The sequence below is a fragment of the Cupressus sempervirens genome, chromosome 10 (genome assembly GCF_028749045.1).
Source record: "Cupressus sempervirens isolate cs-2001-9-10 chromosome 10, ASM2874904v1, whole genome shotgun sequence".
NCBI classification, from domain to species: Eukaryota; Viridiplantae; Streptophyta; class Pinopsida; order Cupressales; family Cupressaceae; genus Cupressus; species Cupressus sempervirens.
In genome coordinates, this window is record NC_143127.1 from 565,520,490 (window position 1) to 565,538,319 (window position 17,830).

General features: G+C 34.2%; 1 protein-coding gene across 2 annotated transcripts in view; it reads left to right on the forward strand.

Annotated features, from left to right (window-relative positions):
• LOC149535139 (lipid transporter) overlaps positions 1-17,830 on the forward strand; it is a 116,059-nt gene that overhangs the window by 85,716 nt on the left and 12,513 nt on the right. Inside the window, exons 6-10 of one of the 2 annotated variants that reach the window (XM_089804352.1) lie at positions 13,824-13,966; positions 14,180-14,343; positions 14,786-14,860; positions 15,159-15,230; positions 15,614-15,751. In XM_089804352.1, coding sequence (XP_089660478.1) covers positions 13,824-13,966; positions 14,180-14,343; positions 14,786-14,860; positions 15,159-15,230; positions 15,614-15,751 — 592 coding nt within the window. Of the gene's footprint in view, positions 1-13,823; positions 13,967-14,179; positions 14,348-14,785; positions 14,861-15,158; positions 15,231-15,613; positions 15,752-17,830 lie in introns of both variants that reach the window. The other variant, XM_089804351.1, reaches the window with a different exon arrangement.

Below are 17,830 nucleotides of genomic sequence, written 5' to 3' on the forward strand. Positions count from 1 at the left end.
AGTATATGTTTATAAAGTACATTTCTTGTTCAAAGGAGATGTTATAATGCACGACGAGGCTAAGTTAGCTTGTTCTGGAAGTTCATGGAACAAAGTTTTAGTTCTTTCTGTCTTCTTTTGAATATTCTCTAAACCTTGGCTTAAAATGCAGTGACCACAGATTGATTATGGGTTTGCAAAAGCCAAAGGATGTTGCTTAGAGATAGGAAGCTACATGCATGACCAAACAAGTACAGGGAATGTTTTAAGACATATCCTTCCTAGAACTGACTAAGATTAGTGGTGATATAAAACTGCAAACCTATCTTGCATTTTTCTTATAGTTATTGTTGACCCCACAGCGACAAGGCTTTTCGAGAAAATTGTATGACACGAGCTAGTACAAGATGCATATATCTACTGAAAGGGAAAGGACTGGCTTCTGATAATGCACATAACTAACTGGACAGAGCACAGAGAGATGAATTTTGTTAGCATCTTTTATTGGAATTCTAATACATGAAAAAAAGCATAAAGCAAGTGCATCGCTTGACTTGAGTCTAGTTTAAGTCTCTAAGGCCAAAATCAAAATATTATTACAAGTGAATGCAGAGGCTAGAACATATGTTTACAGTCTATTTAATCCCTCTATCCAGTCCAATTTAAAAGCATGAAGATATTGAAGAGCTAGTGAGTTTTGATATAAATCTTGCCCATGGTTTGATGGTGATCTGTACATTGTCGAAGGAAAAACGTTCTTTGATGATCAGCAGACTGAAAATGTCATGTATTTAAGGGGATGGTAGTACTAATCTGGTTGAATGAAATCATTTACTTGTGGATTACTCTTGCAGACTCAGTAGTATATATGTAAATTTGTCATTTTCAAAGCTTTAGGCCATCATGGTTTGATTCAATGGAGTTTCAGATTCATGTGGCTGCAGGCAGAAATATTGAAAATTGTTGGACAGCCTAAAATTGTATGCGAAAACCATTAAACTTGGATTGTTGTAATCTATTTAATGGGTGTCTCAGTCTAAGCATAAAGAAGGTACAGAAACAAACTACAGAGATTTATTAGTAGACTAATGAGAGGAACTAACAAGGTCTTTTTGATATGAGCTATCTGATATCGGATGATTTTGCAAGCGAGAGTGGTTAATAGTGATGGTAAGAGCAATAGAAACCGAATGCAAAGTAGTGGATAGTTTGCTAAATGATGATGTTTCTTAGCCTTGGGTTAATTTCGATATCAAACAGTGTTTCTGCTAAGAAGGTGGTCTCAATGTTGCAATGCATTACTTGCTCAAACAATATTGTATGGAAATCACACTTCCTCATATTTGGTGCTCATGTTATTGGGTTCACTTGGTTTCAAGAAAATATCCTAAATGAATTGGTTTGATTATGAATCTCTAGCCATGTACTAGGTTCTTGAGGCTTGCTTGATGTGTTGATTATGTTTCCCTAAAAGATTTTGTTTGTGTTGTTTCTACTTATGTTTGGTATCTTTTCTCTTCATTTGGTATTAGAGGTAGGATTTAGTTAGTTCCTTGATAGCAAGGGTATCTTGGTCTTGTGATAAGCCTCTTCTTGATTAGATATCTACAAAATAATGAATGTGTAGAGGATGGAGATTGGAAACTTTAACGGCCAAAAATGCAAGTAATGGAAGTTTTAGACGAAAGACTTTGTGGATAGAGATTGGTGGTTTGTTGGGAAAGGATCGCTCTAGTATGGTGGTAGAAGAATGGATGAAGATTGATAGGTAGTTGAAGAGTTCAATTAGACTGTGCATTTTAGATTCATTATTATTGAATGTCTCTAAACAAGCCAATGCAAACACAATATGGGATAAGTTAAGGTCTTTGTACTAGACAATATTCCTATTTTTTTCCCCTTTAAACGAAGTCTTCTTTTAGGATGTATGATGGTGAGTCCATGATAGTGCATTTGAATGATTTTAACATGGCGGTAAACCATTTAGCCTTGGTTGATCTTAAAATGGATGAAGAAGATAAACTTATGACTTTGTTCTGTTCTTTGTTAGATTTAGGGGATAATCTTGCTATGGCCATGAGTAGTACATACTCTAAATTAAAACTTGTGGTAATAGGTGCATCCTTGTTATTAGAACTTGGAAGAAATGACACAAAAATTCATGGAGACCTTGTTTTCCTAAGAGAGAGAAAAAGTGTTAGTAGACAAACAATTGAATTCCTGAGGTAACTTTAAATCTCTACAAAGGTTGATGAAGGAATGTTGGAACTGTTACAAGACTAGGCGTTTTAAGAAGTTTAAAGTTGAAAAGGGTAATGCACATGATGATTTCCTTGCCATGGAAACATATACTTGCATTGAAACAAGGGACGTATGCCTGCCGTCTTCAAGTAAACACACATTTAATTATGCATGGTTGGTTGATTAGGTTTCTTCCTTTTATATGACTTCACACAAGGAGTGGCTCCACAAATATGAAATTAAATGAACTTGATGTCTTCTTAGGACATAAATTATCATATAAGGTCATAAGGTGAGGAAAGGATAACTTGATGTTCAACGATGCAAGAATTATAACTGTCCCTAGGATTCTACAAATTCCAAAGCTGCCTAGAAATTTGATATAAATAGCATTAGCAATGCAAGTAAACATGTAATAAGGATAGCGAACTTGTATTAAGTAATATGAATGATGGATGTAGAATGTTCCTTGTTCTTGAGGTTGGAATTCATATGCTTCTTTTGGAGATACAATGATTTTCTATTGAAGAACACGAGGTATTGGAGCAAAAGACCTTTGAACTTTGCACACTAAAAAGTTATGGCTGAAGGAATATTTGATTTTTCTATAGATTTTTCCTTTAGTCAACATAGTCTATATGATTATAAAATTTAGTACAGTTCCTCACTAGTGCTACAAGAGAAATGGGATTTTGCAGCTAATACATAGTGATATTTTTGGTCCTGTTTGTCTTTCATTACTAGGAAACTTTAATTTATGTTTATCCTATAGATGATTTCTCCTATAGAATGTCAATATATTTTCCACAAACAAAAATAAGAGGTTTTTGATTAACTAAAGGAGTTTAAGGAATTCTAATGAATTCTAGATCATAACTTCTTTAGAGCTGCTTCCATAAGATTGAGTCCGCACAATATTTGGTAAAGTACCAACCATTTCTTGCAAGAACATCCTCAGACATAAAGCAAAAGATCAAGGTAAATATAGAAATAAAAGATAGAGACTATAATGAGTAGATAAATGTAATACTTAAGAATAATAAATACTTATTTGTACATCAACATCCTTGATATTAATTTCTCCAAATATGCATCAAATCTGCAAATGCCTTTAATTGGAATGAAACATTGATTAAGGTAATTATTCACCCCCCACAATGTAAAATTCCCACAGACTTCATTTTTATAGAGTTTTTAGTCTTTTAGGGATAGATCATCAGAAGTTAATGTATTCTTCGTAAGTCTTTATCCCTTCTGGTAAAACATGAGACAAAGATTCACAGGTGTATGGCTATGGCTTTCCCTTTATTGGTCCCTCTTTTATTTCCTCCTTTAGATTCTAAGGTTCAATAGGATGTCATCACGACACTACAAAACATCTTTGTTAGCAATGATTATTTTTCAAGGTCCCAACAAACTCACAACTTCTCATGCTACACGGACTATCTCTGAGCACCAAATTGATTCTCTTCTCTAGGAAATATTTCTTGTTCAACAAATCCTTACTTTCGAATAACACCATGCAGTTATGTAGTAGTAGTAATATGGTCTAATTTCAACAATCCTTAAAGACTTTGCTTTCAAATTTGCACTTCATCGATATTTCTTCATCAATGGGGACATAACTCAATAACTATTAGGGGCATGTGATAGTTTAAGTATGTCCAATCTGATAAAGTTGAAGTATGATATTAGCCTTTGTGTCTTGATTAATATCATTGCCTCAACATGCTTTATCAAATTCACAAACACATTTACCAATTGCTATGGTATATCCTTCCTCTTAGTGAAAGTGACTTTATGCGTCAATCCTGGCAATAAAGTGTTAAGTTTTACATACTATCAAAATGTAGGTTTGTAAAGTTCCCTTTTTAGATCTTATTTTCAAGTTCTCATTTATTTGATCATCCTCTCTCCATAGTCATGATTTAGAGTAAGGTGGTGAATAGAACCAAAATCCTATGTTCATCAATGTTGTTGCTGACTGAATTCTCAAATCTCTGCTCTGCAGTTGGCTATTTCTGATATAACAATGTGGGTTATGCTACTAATTAATTCTTAATTACTTGTATTCCTTCTTGGTTATATTGATGTTAATATACTGTGTATCTCTTCTCCTCGACTCATAGTGATGAAGCAGATTCATAACTTTTGATTAAGACTCTTGAAGCATGTGGCAACCTTTCTAGTATCACTTATAGTAATAAGCTAATTGTTAAATTCATAACTCCGATCACCATACTGCTCTGATTGTGTAGATCGCACAAAGCTTATCATTCTGAAATGCCTTATAAAGGCCTATTACTCCTTGTCTAAACATGATCGGCAGGGTTCTTAAGACAACTATGTGCAAGTATTATCTTAACTAAATCTTAGTTAAGTATTCTCAAATCATTACCTTCTTAAGATTGCCGATTATGAGAAGGCATGTATGGGCCGACCTAGATAGGGTTATGTCCCTTCAAGGGACAATGCCCTTTGGATTCGGTATTTATATAGGGTGTGGTTGAAGTTTAAGGACACACAAAAATTAGAAGTCTACCCCTTGATCAATACTGCCCTAAAGACAATTTGCAGAAAATAAAAAACATTTCCAGAATTATGTTTATTAATTCACTCAAGTCTGCATATTTGAAGATCATCCTCAGCAAGTATAAAACTAGAAGGTATAATCTAAGTCTGATTTATAATAGAATTTGGTATTAGAGCTCTGGTAGCCAAACCTAGGCTCTGCAAATTAAACGATCAGACTTAATATAACTAAAATTATTCTTCTATCTTCAATGGCATACACAATCAGACCCGAAGATAGGTTTGATGGGAGAGAACACTTTGATGCTTGGAAATTCAGAATCATGATGATTCTTGAAGAAAATAATGTGAAACAGTTTGTTGATTCAGCATCCAAACGACCTGCCATGCAAATCATATTAGATGGAGTGAAAAATGAAATAGTACGCATGCTAACGAAACATCAAACATTTCATATGATGAATGCATATGAGGTCAATAATGCAACTGGAGTCCTCGCACTAAAAAGACAACTAAATAATATACAGAGAAAGAAGGGAGAATCGATGAATTCTTACTTCCTAAGGGTTGCCAGTCTATGAGATGAACTTGCAAGTATAGGAACCATAATTGATGACAAGGAACTAACACTGATGGCTATAGATGGGTTACTAGATTCATGAGAAACATTTGCAAAAGGAGTAAGTGCTAGAGACAATCTTCCTAACTTCAATAGACCTAAGAGAGATTATCTTTAGGAAGAATCTAGAAAACTTAAGAAACGGGGAAAGTTGAAAACTGAAGATGAACTTCATGTTCTCAATACAAATTCCTATAAAGGTAAGAAGAAGCACTTCAAGAAGAAAAAAGGTAATCAAAAGAATGACAAACCTAAGAAAGATCTATCCAAAATAAAATGCTTCAAATGCCAAAAATTTGGACACTATAGATCTAATTGCCCTGAGAATTCTAAGTAGCAAGTAAACTGTACAAACAAGAAGATAACTATGATCTTGAGAATTGTGTATCATATTCGGCTCTATCAAATGAAGTCTCAAGTAAGGCATGGGTGATTGATAGTGGATCATCTCGACATATTATAGGATACAAAGAAGCACTAGACTCTATATCAAAAAATGTTAATGGTGAAGTCACCATCGGTGATAATTCAGCACATTCCGTCAAAGGAATTGGAAATTGTACCTTGAAACTAAAGTCGGATAGTTCTCTACATCTCAAAGTACTCTATGTACTAGAAATAAAAATGAATCTAATCTTGGTTACAACACTTGAAGATGATGGACATAATTTTGCATTCATGGACAGTAAAGTAATGACCTGGGCTAAGAACTCCTCATTTAAGAAAGCAAAATTGATTGTTCAAAGAAAGGGGTCCTTGTATGAATTAAATTCAAAACCTAGTCGACACATTCAAGCCTTAATTCATAAAGCTGCCGATATAAATGAAATATGGCATAGAAGGTTAGGACATCTAAATTTCAAAACCTTATCAACTATGGAGAAGATGGTTAGCGGTTTACCTAAGTTAAATAAAGATCATTCAAGCATATGCAAAGAATGCACGTTGGGTAAGAACACCAAAAGTCCATTTCATGATAGCACTAGAAAAACTAACAATATTTTGGAATTAATCCACTCAGATTTATGTAGACCTATGTTTGTTCCTTCTCTTGGAGGATTCTGGTACTATATACTTTTTATAGCTGACTTCTCTAGGAAAACTTGGATTTACTTCTTAAAATGTAAAGAATCGGAAGAAATTCTTAAGAGATTTAAAAAATTTAAAACCTTAACTGAAAACTTATCAAGACATAAAATTATAACTTTTAGGATTGATAATGGAGGAGAATATACCTTAGATTTGTTTAAAGAGTTTTGTAAAGAAACAAGACTTAAGAGGGAGTGTATTGTTCTTTATAACCTACAACAAAATGGGGTAGCAGAAAGGAAGAATAAGACAATTATAGAAGTTGCAAGAGCTATGATATTTGATTTAAATCTAGAATATTATCTTTGGGTAGAAGCCTCTTGTATTGTTGTCTATATTCAAAACAAAAGTCCTCACTCCTACATTAGAGATAAAACTCTTGAAGAAGTCTTTACTAAGGTTAAACCTAATATAAGTTATCTTAGGATTTTTGGGTGTCCAACATATATACATGTTCCAAAAGAAAAGAGAACTAAGTTAAAACCCTCCAGGAGGAAAGTTATTTTGTAGGGTATAGTGAAATATCTAAAGCATATAGGATTTTCATACTTGGTCAGAAAAATATTGAACTTAGTAGGGATATAATATTTGAAGAAGATTTAGCATTCAAAAGAGTCCTTAGTTCTGAAGATCCTACATATATACCTAGTTATGAAGAAAATCATGAATCTAAGTTTCAGAAGGATAACATTGAAGAAATTGAAGATGAAATTCAAAACCCCAATTTGGAGGAAACTCAAACTCCTAAGAAACGACCACTTTGTGCTATTAAGATTGTAGAGGAAGCACAAGACTTTGCTGCACTATTTGGAACCTCCAGAGAAAGCAAAAGACCCAAAAGATTTTCTAGTTGTGCAACAAACATGAATGATTTGTCTAGATCAAAACCAACCAATGTTTCAGATGCTATTAAAAATACAACTTGGAAGGATGCCATGATGGAAGAATACCAATCTATTAGGAAGAATGATGTTTGAGAAATTGTTCCAAGACTTGAAGGAAGATTTGTTGTTTCTTCCAAGTGGATATTTAAAATCAAGCATGCTGCTGACGGTAGCATTGAAAAATATGAAATTCGTAGCTAGGGGATTCTCTCAGAAAGAGGGGATTGATTATGAAGAAACTTTTGCTCTTGTTGCCAGATACACCTCCATAAGAGCAGTCCTAGCTATTGTAGAATCAAAGGGATGGAAAGTACATTAGATGGATGTAAAAATAACATTTCTGAATGGAAAGATTACAAAAGAGGTATATTTGGAGCAACCTGAAAGATCTGAAACTCATAACCCTAAAATTTTTGTTTGCAGGCTCAAGAAAGCTCTCTATGGGCTTAATAGGCTCTAAAGGAATGGTATGAAAGAATTGATAAGTATCTCACTGGCTTAGGATTCTCCAAGAATGAAGCTGATCCACATCCATATTGTAAAAAGGATAAAGATGATATGGTAATTTTGATATTGCATGTTGATGATTTACTAATAACAGGTGCTGATCATCTCATAGATCAATGCAAGAAAGATCTAATCAAAGAATTTGAAATGAAAGATTTAGGACTCCATTACTTCCTAGGATTGGAAGTATGGAAGAATTCTAATAGCATCATACTTAATCAAGGAAAGTATACATTAGACATCTTGAAGAGATTTGGAATGTGGAACTGTAGGCCTATGTCTTCTCCCATGGAGACTAATCTACATAAACTTAAGGAAGCAGCAACAAATTCACCTTCCATAGATTCTACTCTTTACAGACAGATAATTGTGCCCCTTATGTACTTGGTAAATACAAGACTTGATATTTGCTATGCTGTTAATGCATAAGTCAGTTTATGTGTGAGCCAAAGGAGATTCACCTAATTGCAGTCAAACACATCATGAGATACTTACAAGGCACTCATAAGCTTGGGCTTAAGTATGAGAAAGTTGAATTGGACCTACATGGATACACAGACTCAGATTGGGCTAGAAGTGTTACTAACAGGAAAAGCACTTCAAGTGTTTCATGGATATGCAAAAAGCAGTCTTCAGTAGCACGAAGTTTCATAGAAGCCGAATACATTGCAGCAGTGATGGCCTCTCGGGAAGTAGTTTGGCTTAGAAAGTTACTTAGGGGATTATTTGGTCAAGCCATGAATCCTACTATTATTCATTGTGATAATCAAAGTTTAATAAAGCTTTCTGCGAATCCAATTTTTCATGATAGGTCCAAGCATATTGAAATTCCTTACCATTATGTAAGAGATATGGTAGATAGGAATACTATAAAATTAGAATACATTTGCACTATAGAGCAGACAACATATATTCTTACCAAACCTCTCTCTCGAGTGAAGATAGATCACTTCAAGAAAAGACTTGGTATGGTTGAATCATAATTCATTTGTATTCTTTAAATTATTATTAAAATAATTATTATTGTTAGGCTATTGATTGTTATGGGCTCCACCATTTGTATTCATTATTTATGAGGTGACGATCTTTGAGATAATGAATACTTGTATAAAAGACATTATGGGAGATGACGATCTCTTAGATAATGTGCTCAACAGTAGAGAACTACTGTCAGATCTAGACGAGTTCAAGATCATTTGTGACATAGACATTTCTATGCCTATGAGTCACAACTTGGATAAAGGAAGAATTTATTCTTCAGACTTTATCCTTTGTTTTGGTAGATTTTAACTCAAGATCATGTTGTGATATAGGATCGCTAGTACCTATGAGTCACAACCTAGATAAATGAAGAATTTAATCATTCTTCGGTTTTTATCTGGTGTGTTGCATTCCATGCAATACTGTCACCACTAGTATAAGTGATAAGTCATATCACAAGATGGTAATATGACATAGTATCATGTGTTCAATGATACCACATGCTTAGAAGTTCAAATAGATATAGAGTATCAATCTGCTTAATCATCGTAATCGATGATGCTAGATAAGTTATCTCTCGGTTTGATTATCAAGTTAAGGGAGAGTGTTAAACTTTGTAACTCTGATCACCATATTGATCTGACTGTGCAGATCCTACAGAGCTTATCATTCTTAAATGCCTTATAAAGGCCTATTACTCCTTTTTTAAACGTGATCGGTAGGGTTCTTAAGACAACTATGTGCAAGTATTATCTTAACTAAATCTTAGTTAAGTATTTTCAAACTGTTACCTTCTTAAGATCGCCAATTATGAGAAGGCATATAGGGGCCGACGTAGATAGGGTCGTGTCCCTTCAAGGGACATGCCCTTTGGATTCAGTATTTATGTAGGGTGTGGTTGAAGTTTAAGGACACACAAAAATTAGAAGTCTGCTCCTTGATCAATACTGCCCTAAAGACAATTTGCACAAAATAGAAAACATTTCCAGAATTATATTTATTAATTTACTCAAGTCTGCATATTTGAAGATCATCCTCAGCAAGTATAAAACTAGAAGGTATAATCTAAGTCTGATTTATAACAGAATTTGTAGAAACTTTACACTAATTTCTATGTCTGATTAGTTTTTAGTCTTCTAATGTCAATTAATAATATATTAACATTTAATCGGTGCTTCTCTTTGTGTATAGTCTCTTGCTAATTGGCTTTAATAGCCACTTCTGATTGCTGATTGGATTGTTTGACACGTGATTTGGTAAGTTGAATCCAGTGTATACTTTTTCAATGAAGATCATCAATTTCTCCATTGCAACTATGATAGATTGTTTAAGGTTGATGTAATCACAAGATTCCAAGTTCGATGCTCATTGGGTTACTTAGTCATGTTGATGTTAAAATAATTACTTAGCACTTGAAGATTTCTCTTTAACGGACTTGACTCCTAATATTCGACACTATCTTTTCCCTTTCTCACCTTATCAAATGTTGTTTCTTAAGCCCAATTAATGGAGAATGTGTAGTTTATTATGAAAAGTAATATTCATGCACTGGAAAATGCTCACTGTCAGCCTATGGCTCCAACTTTGCAATCTATACCAAAGAGAAAACTCAGATACCGCCCAAAAATTACCATGACTCAGTATCATGCCATGCAATCCCAATATATTCTACTACCAACATAAGCCTAGTAATGATGATTCTTTCAACTCAAGAATCGCCGTCTATGACTGGATTCGATCCCTCTTCAATTCCCACTGGATAGCTATCCCAAATGGTTCCATCATGTAGAATACTCCCAATGTGATGAAGACAATGTATGTAGCAACAAACTCCACGTAACCTGATGCAAGAAGAATGTGAACCCGATAACAAACAGCATAGCAGATTCTTACTTCTCGGCTTCACTATGACAAACTCTTCATTGGTCAAGGCCCAAACGCAAACTTGCACCAAACGTGAGATTCATGGAAATTATTATTGAACTCCTTAGAATTATGTGTTGATGTGGATGTTGCTGCTAGTCATAATGAAGATTCAATTCCCCAAGTCTAATCTTTTAACTCCAGTGATTAGTGGTCTGTTGTATTATTCTACAATGATATGTGTTATATCAGTTGGGAATTCCAAAACCCACATGTGATTGGTAGAAGAATTTCGTATTCTCGATTGATTACTCTTTGGGTGTTTTGTGCTTAGCGTTCCTGTGAATTCCTCTCGACCATTTCACTTCAATCTTCATTGTGAGAAACAATCTCCTTATCCGTTGCTTTGGTAACCTTCCAAATTACTCCCCATGGCTTATGTCCTAATATTATTTATATTTGTGATGAATATTCGTTCGATGATTTTCCTTAGTCAAAAAGTGAATTTCTAAACTCTGATGCAACTCCATTTTTGACTTGACTTTCTATGGTATTAAATTCTCTTTATATTGCTTGATTATCTTGCTGCATCTCTATTGCAATGAGTCCCATGGCATATATCTCCCGCTATGTTTAATGCACTCATTGTTTGTGCTAGAATGAACATTGATTATTTTCTCTCATTCCTTCATGTAATTCTATCATTGTCTCTATTCTTTCTCCATTAGTGTAAGGAATTTAGTTTGCTTGGTCCTAAGAGCGCATATTTAATGGGAGCCATCGTCCAAAATGATTGATTTTGTCTTTTACTCCCGCTTGCATGTTACATCTTTCATTAACCTCTCCCAATATATAAGTGTACTCTTATATTGGCTGCGATGTATCTTTCTTGGCGATCCTATTGTTTTTCCTTGTTCGATTTCAATCCTTAAGACCAATCGCTCAGCCGACTCTCTTTATCATCCAATGTTTTGTTCTCTGATGAATATGCTTGGCAACATAGATAGTCTCTTTGTTTTTAGATTCACTTGTATTTCTCTAATTTCTTTCTTACATTGGCAGCCTCGCTCTGATACCATGTTGAATTTTTGTAGATTGATTTCTGCAATTGTAATAAACACTGCCATCATATTGGTGTGTTCCAAATGCAGATTTGAATGACTTATAAATATGAGAGGAGGAGACATGTCTCTATCATTAATCATCATTAAATAATATATTAACAATAATATAGCTATATATATATATATATATATATATATATATATATATATATATATATATATATATATATATTTCTAAATGATGATTTACCAACAACCATTAAAGATTTATCTCCGGGTCAATTTAATCCAACTAAAGCTACAACCTTAACATCATAAGGAACAAAAAGATAAAATAAAGTATGTGGCAAAACCTATTTAAAAAGGGTGGCACATTGCCAACTCAGCCCATTAACATATATTAAATGGACGAAGGAAAATATATTGGAAAAGGTCACCAATTGATAAAGCCCACATAGGAACTGATGAGGAAAGAAACATAGTAGAGAACAAGTTGAAGAGAGCATGGAAGAGGGTCGGTAAAGTGAAAAACAATACAACCACCATGCAGCTTAAGAAACACCTGCGAAAGCACAGTGAATAGTCGGCTGCATAGCAGTGACCATTTGAATTAATTGGACTCTCCTACATCACACAATGTGGGGTCTATTGGACTAACCACCAACGTTCCCCTTCGGGATTCATGACATGGCTTAACTACCTCCTATATTCTATAAGTCTAGTGGTTGTACTGAGCATTGATAGGTCGATCTTTTGGTGCAACAACTCTAGCTTGTAATAAGTGGTATTAGAGCTTGGTCACAAGTTCGAATCTCCTCGAGTAATGCTGAGGGGGGGATTGTTGGACTAACCGCCAACGTTCCCCTTCGGAATTCATGACATGGCTTAACCGTCTCCTGTGTTCTATAAGTCTAGAGGTTGTATCGGGCATTGACAGGTCTATCTTTTGATGCAGTGGCAACTCTAGCTTGTAATAGGGTCTACTTAAAGTGTGGCACAATTTAAATATATTTGTGTTGTGGGTAATAGGGATGAGATAAATTACTAACATTCTAATTAATAGAATAAGCTATATTGCCTAATTATAAGGGAAATATGAAATAAGGGATTATCAAAATAAATACATATGAATAATAAATCGATATATTGGGGAGGAAAACAGGAAATACAAAACAATAAAATACTGTTCTGTGCTGAAATAGAATCAATGGAGTTCAAGAGCAAGATTGTTGTGGTGCAGATCATTAAGACTGCAATTAACAGCATATCCCAAACTAATATAAGTATCGCTGCCTGGAATAAACAGACAAACTGAAGAGTATAAAATATACTGCACAGCAGATGCTCCATTCACTCATAATATATTAAGGCAGGTGTCCTACACATCCTCTGTCATCAATATTAATTTGATGAATAGCTTCATATTTATTATAATTCGGAATTAGAAGAACAAGGATAGAGTGTAGGACTGTTTAATCCAACTGATAGATTATCTTGTCTATATTTCTGGTTGTATGCAGCCCCTAATTGTCTATTTCCAATACTCCAATTTTCAGGGGTTCCAAGTTACCATATCTATTGATCAGTAGGTATTAAATATTATGTAAGACAATAATTGACAGGTAGTACCTGATGGTGAAAATAGTATTATTGAAGTGCTAAGTGCATCCTCTTTATGGATTTATGCCGGCTAGTAGTTGTGAGATATTTAGGCAGGCTACTATGTACAGGGAATTTCGTTTTTCTATCTCAGTGCACTGGATGTTGCTGTACCAAATATTTTCATACATGGTTGTAGGGATTCAATGCTAATTGTTATCAAGATTTAGCTTCACCATATAGTTTTAATTTTTTAGTTGAAGATTCGTAGTTTAGTTAATATTTATTGTTTCAATGCTATGGTAGCAGTAATTTTTTAATAATTTTCTGATTTCCTTTTCTGTGCTTCAGTGTTCTTTTTTATTTATTTCATTTTAGTTTCTTTCGAGATAAAACATGTATGGGTATCTTATTCCTGTTTTGGGTTTTGAAAAGACTTTTCAATTAATTATTTATTTATTTCAGGAAAGAGGGCTGGTTTTTGCTTTCTCCCAGATTGCCTATGCAGTTTGTTTGGTTTTATGTTACTGGGGCTACTTTCTTGACACCCCAGTGTTTAGAAGCCTAGCGGAGAAAGAAAACACTAAAGTTCATTTGATTCCTTTTGGGTATTGCTCTATACTTGTATCTAAGTATATGATATGTTTTGCATGTAGCTTCTTACTTCATACTGTTTAGATAATATTTGATTTGGCTTTGCAAGTTTATTCAATGTTTTTGAAGTACAATGCCTTCATTTGTTTTTTACTTTTTTCTTTTATGCTACTTCTTTTTCTTGTTTGGTGGAAAACGGACTAATGGGAATTCAATCTTTGATACAGAATGAGTCGGACTTGTTATTTTGACAGACAGCTCCTGCGTTCTTGTTTGGTCTTTACTTTTCAGTCTGTTCAAAAGCTGGTTCTTCAAGAAGGGGAAAAACTTGTTCTTGTTCTCTTTGATACTCCTTATAACCAAGGCACATATGGTCTTGTAGAGAAACTAGGCAGGTAACCTGACACAACATTAATAAAATTCACTTGTCTAATAGCAAGTTGTCTTGTCTCCATAGAATTTACAAGATCATCTTCCTCTGTTGTGGAAGTTGTCTAAAGGCAGTGGTATAGCATATTGGCCTTTTTATTTCTCAACGACCATGGAGGAGCCATCTGGGGCCAATTGTTATAACACCAGATTTTTTGATTATGGATTAAAACTATTTTGCATACACATCTTGAAGAAAGTTAACACACTTGAAGCCAATTAGCTATGTGTCCTGGCCACTGGGATGAAATTTCTCAGTGCAATCGGCATTCTTGTAGCTGTCTTTGTATCTTGGGCATTATGACATATTTAAAGTTAAAACTGATTCAATGTCTGGTCTGTTCAGTACAAACTATTATGTTCTTTGTTGCAGAATCATTGATTTTGCTGGTTATATCTTTCAGGAAGTCTGGTTGTTCGCTCTGTGCTTCAACCATTTGAAGAAAGTGCATTTACAATTTTTGCGAAGGCAGCACAAGGTGAGCCCTCCTGTCCCTTTTGAGAAAGTTATCAACTATTCTGCAGATACAAATAGTGGCCAATAAGATTGTATCAACTCTTTATCTTCTTTATCTGTGTTTGGTCAGCAGGCAATATAATTGTCAGAAATTACCATTGTTGTATATCCTTAGATAATTCCACTTTCATGTTTTATATCTTTTTTATTTAATACAAACAAATTAACTTGGTCCTTGGAAGACAAGTTAAATGTTTTATTATCCAGTTGATCGTGTTTATACAATATGACAATGATAAAATACTCCTTTTTGATTGTAGACAAATCGTCACGGGGGAATTCGGCTTTAGAACATGTTCTACACTTGGGCTTAAAGCTTGTCATCATGCTTGGTATGTATAGTTTTATGGCATCATATCTGCTGTTGGTCAAGTTTTCACAAAATTGCAATAGATAATGCATCTCTTGGTATAAATTATTATTTTTATTTTTGGTTTTGAACTTTATATTTCTGATTTTTTGGTGGATATTTATTGAAGACTGTTCATTTGAAAAACTGCACTTTGTATCTCATTTTCATGATTGATGAAGTTACTCTTTATATCAGCTTTTAATATTTTTATGTTAGAGCATGCAGTCAAAGTAAAATGGTAGAATCTATTATTATAAATCAGAGGAATAATTATATTCTTACAGAAACAATGGAAGTTTTATCACCATTTTGGGATATTTTGAATGTTTTTAACTTTTAGTTCATATGGGGCATGCATTTCAGGACTTTTCTTCATCACATTTGGCCCGAGCTACTCTTATACCCTTGTGAGACTATTATATGGAAAAAAATGGAGTGATGGTGAAGCTTCAGTGGCATTGGGTTACTACTGCCTTTATGTCATGGTTCTGGCTATAAATGGTAAAGACATTTAATATATCTTTCTGTTTAGCTTTGATTTTGTTCGCAGTAAAAAATAGTTGAAAAGGTCATTTCTTGTAATATAAAGTTACACCAAAATGCACTTTCCCTTGATTCTATTATTCATTATTTTTTCATTCTCAAGTGGAATAATATATTTCTTGTACTATTGCTTGACCAAAAATAGAGAGGAACAAACACATTAACAGAACACAAGCATTTGATATGAGAACATTTGCTTGTCTTGGTCTGTGTACTCCATTTGAAAGGATATCATATGCAAGAATCATGCACTAACTTGACTTTCTGTGGGCTGTGCCCTACTTGAAAGTGTGAAACAGCCTTTAACTCTCCTGCATCCATTTTGCCATGGAGATAAGCAGCAATACATTGCAAAATTACCCCCGAAAAAGATCAAACCATCAAGCAACCTTTCTCTGTAAAAGAAAGATAATTTTATAATATCTCTGCGAAGACTTTGTCCTCTTAGGATTTTTTTTGCTTGCAATGAGGGTTCATGCATCCCTCAAGCATGCATTAAAATCCAAATATGACACCCAGGTGATGAGTAGTGTGCAAATTTAATGCTAGTTCAGTGCAATCATATGCTATTGATCATTCTTCCTTTTCAATTGTAGTTTGAGTAAAGAGTTGGGATATTCGGGTCCCATATTTGCCACTTCTCCTGGCTCAATATTATGAATACATGGCAGAGTTCAATAATGGCCTGATTTTATTAAGTGGTCCTGTTGAGGTGCAGGTGGAAAAGAGTGTAGTTTGTTGCTCATATAATGGGTGCCTATCCCTGAATGTCCAAGGATGCTATACACAAATTTGTGGGCTGAGGTGTTAAAAATATTGAAGACTACTTTGAGCTCCTATATTGTCACTAATCACTGGGGAAAAATAAGCCATGTTTTAGTCAAACACAAGTGCATAGACAGAGCATTTGAAGTTGAGAATACACAGAAAAGGGGAAGAATCATGATTTAATTAGTTTTTTTTTTTTGCCAAGATTGAATGCTAAAGGCATTTAACTACTTGGCATGCTTTTAGATATGAAATGGGTCCCAACAACCTAGACTATCACTGTTTTCATTAATTATCTGTGGTCATTTAAGTTAATAATCTATAGTGAACACTCAATCTTGGCAGGCTTATAGATATGAAGTGTTAACCCTCCTATCAACTTAAATAATCAAAATTTTCATTAATTATGTGTAGATTCATATGAAGGTTCATAACTTATGATGTTAGATGACCCTTGGATCGATTAGAAAATCAGAATGATTTCTTAAATGAAAGCACAACAAAGTAGAGGGTGAGACATTACAAAGCAGGTCTTATTTCATGCATGTTTGGAACTTAGGATGGTAATAGATGATGAGATAAGAGACAAAATCTTGACAAGTTGACTGTTGGGCTACAAGGAGGGGGGAGGGTCTTTTCTTCAACTCAAGCCATTCAAAGGAGGGAAAACCAATAGCCAAATAAACAAAAAAATCCTTAATTTTCAGCCTAGTATGAGAAAAGTAGAAAATTTGGAAGTTTTAATAATTTATAATCTATGTTGTATTTGTAGACTTATGGCTGGAGAATTCTGATTCTGCTACATCAACTATAGAAGCTAGCTATCTTATTTCATCTTAGTTTTGTAGTGCTTTTGATTGTGACCACTGTTGGAGCCAATTTTAGACCATTTACCCCAAGCAGAGAAATATATTTGATAGTTGAGTGTCTCAATGATCTTATTTTTGTACAGTTATTGCCTTCACCCTTGAACCAAAAAGCTGCAGGGCCTTTCTCATGATGCCATTGATCCATTTTTTGATTGGATTGTGAAGAACATAATGATATTATGCTCATTGATGAACCTATTTACAATTGGAGAGAGCAGCAACATCAACAACGGAGATGGATCATTGGAGGAAAACAAAGACTATAATTTGAGAAAACAAAGAAAATTTAAACGAAAGAATCAAGCCTTTTGTTGATATTGACTTACTGTGTAGTTCGAGGCCTAAAATTTTAAGTTTCTCTAGGAGGGAGAAGCGGAGAATGTAGGTTGTATTGGCTGTT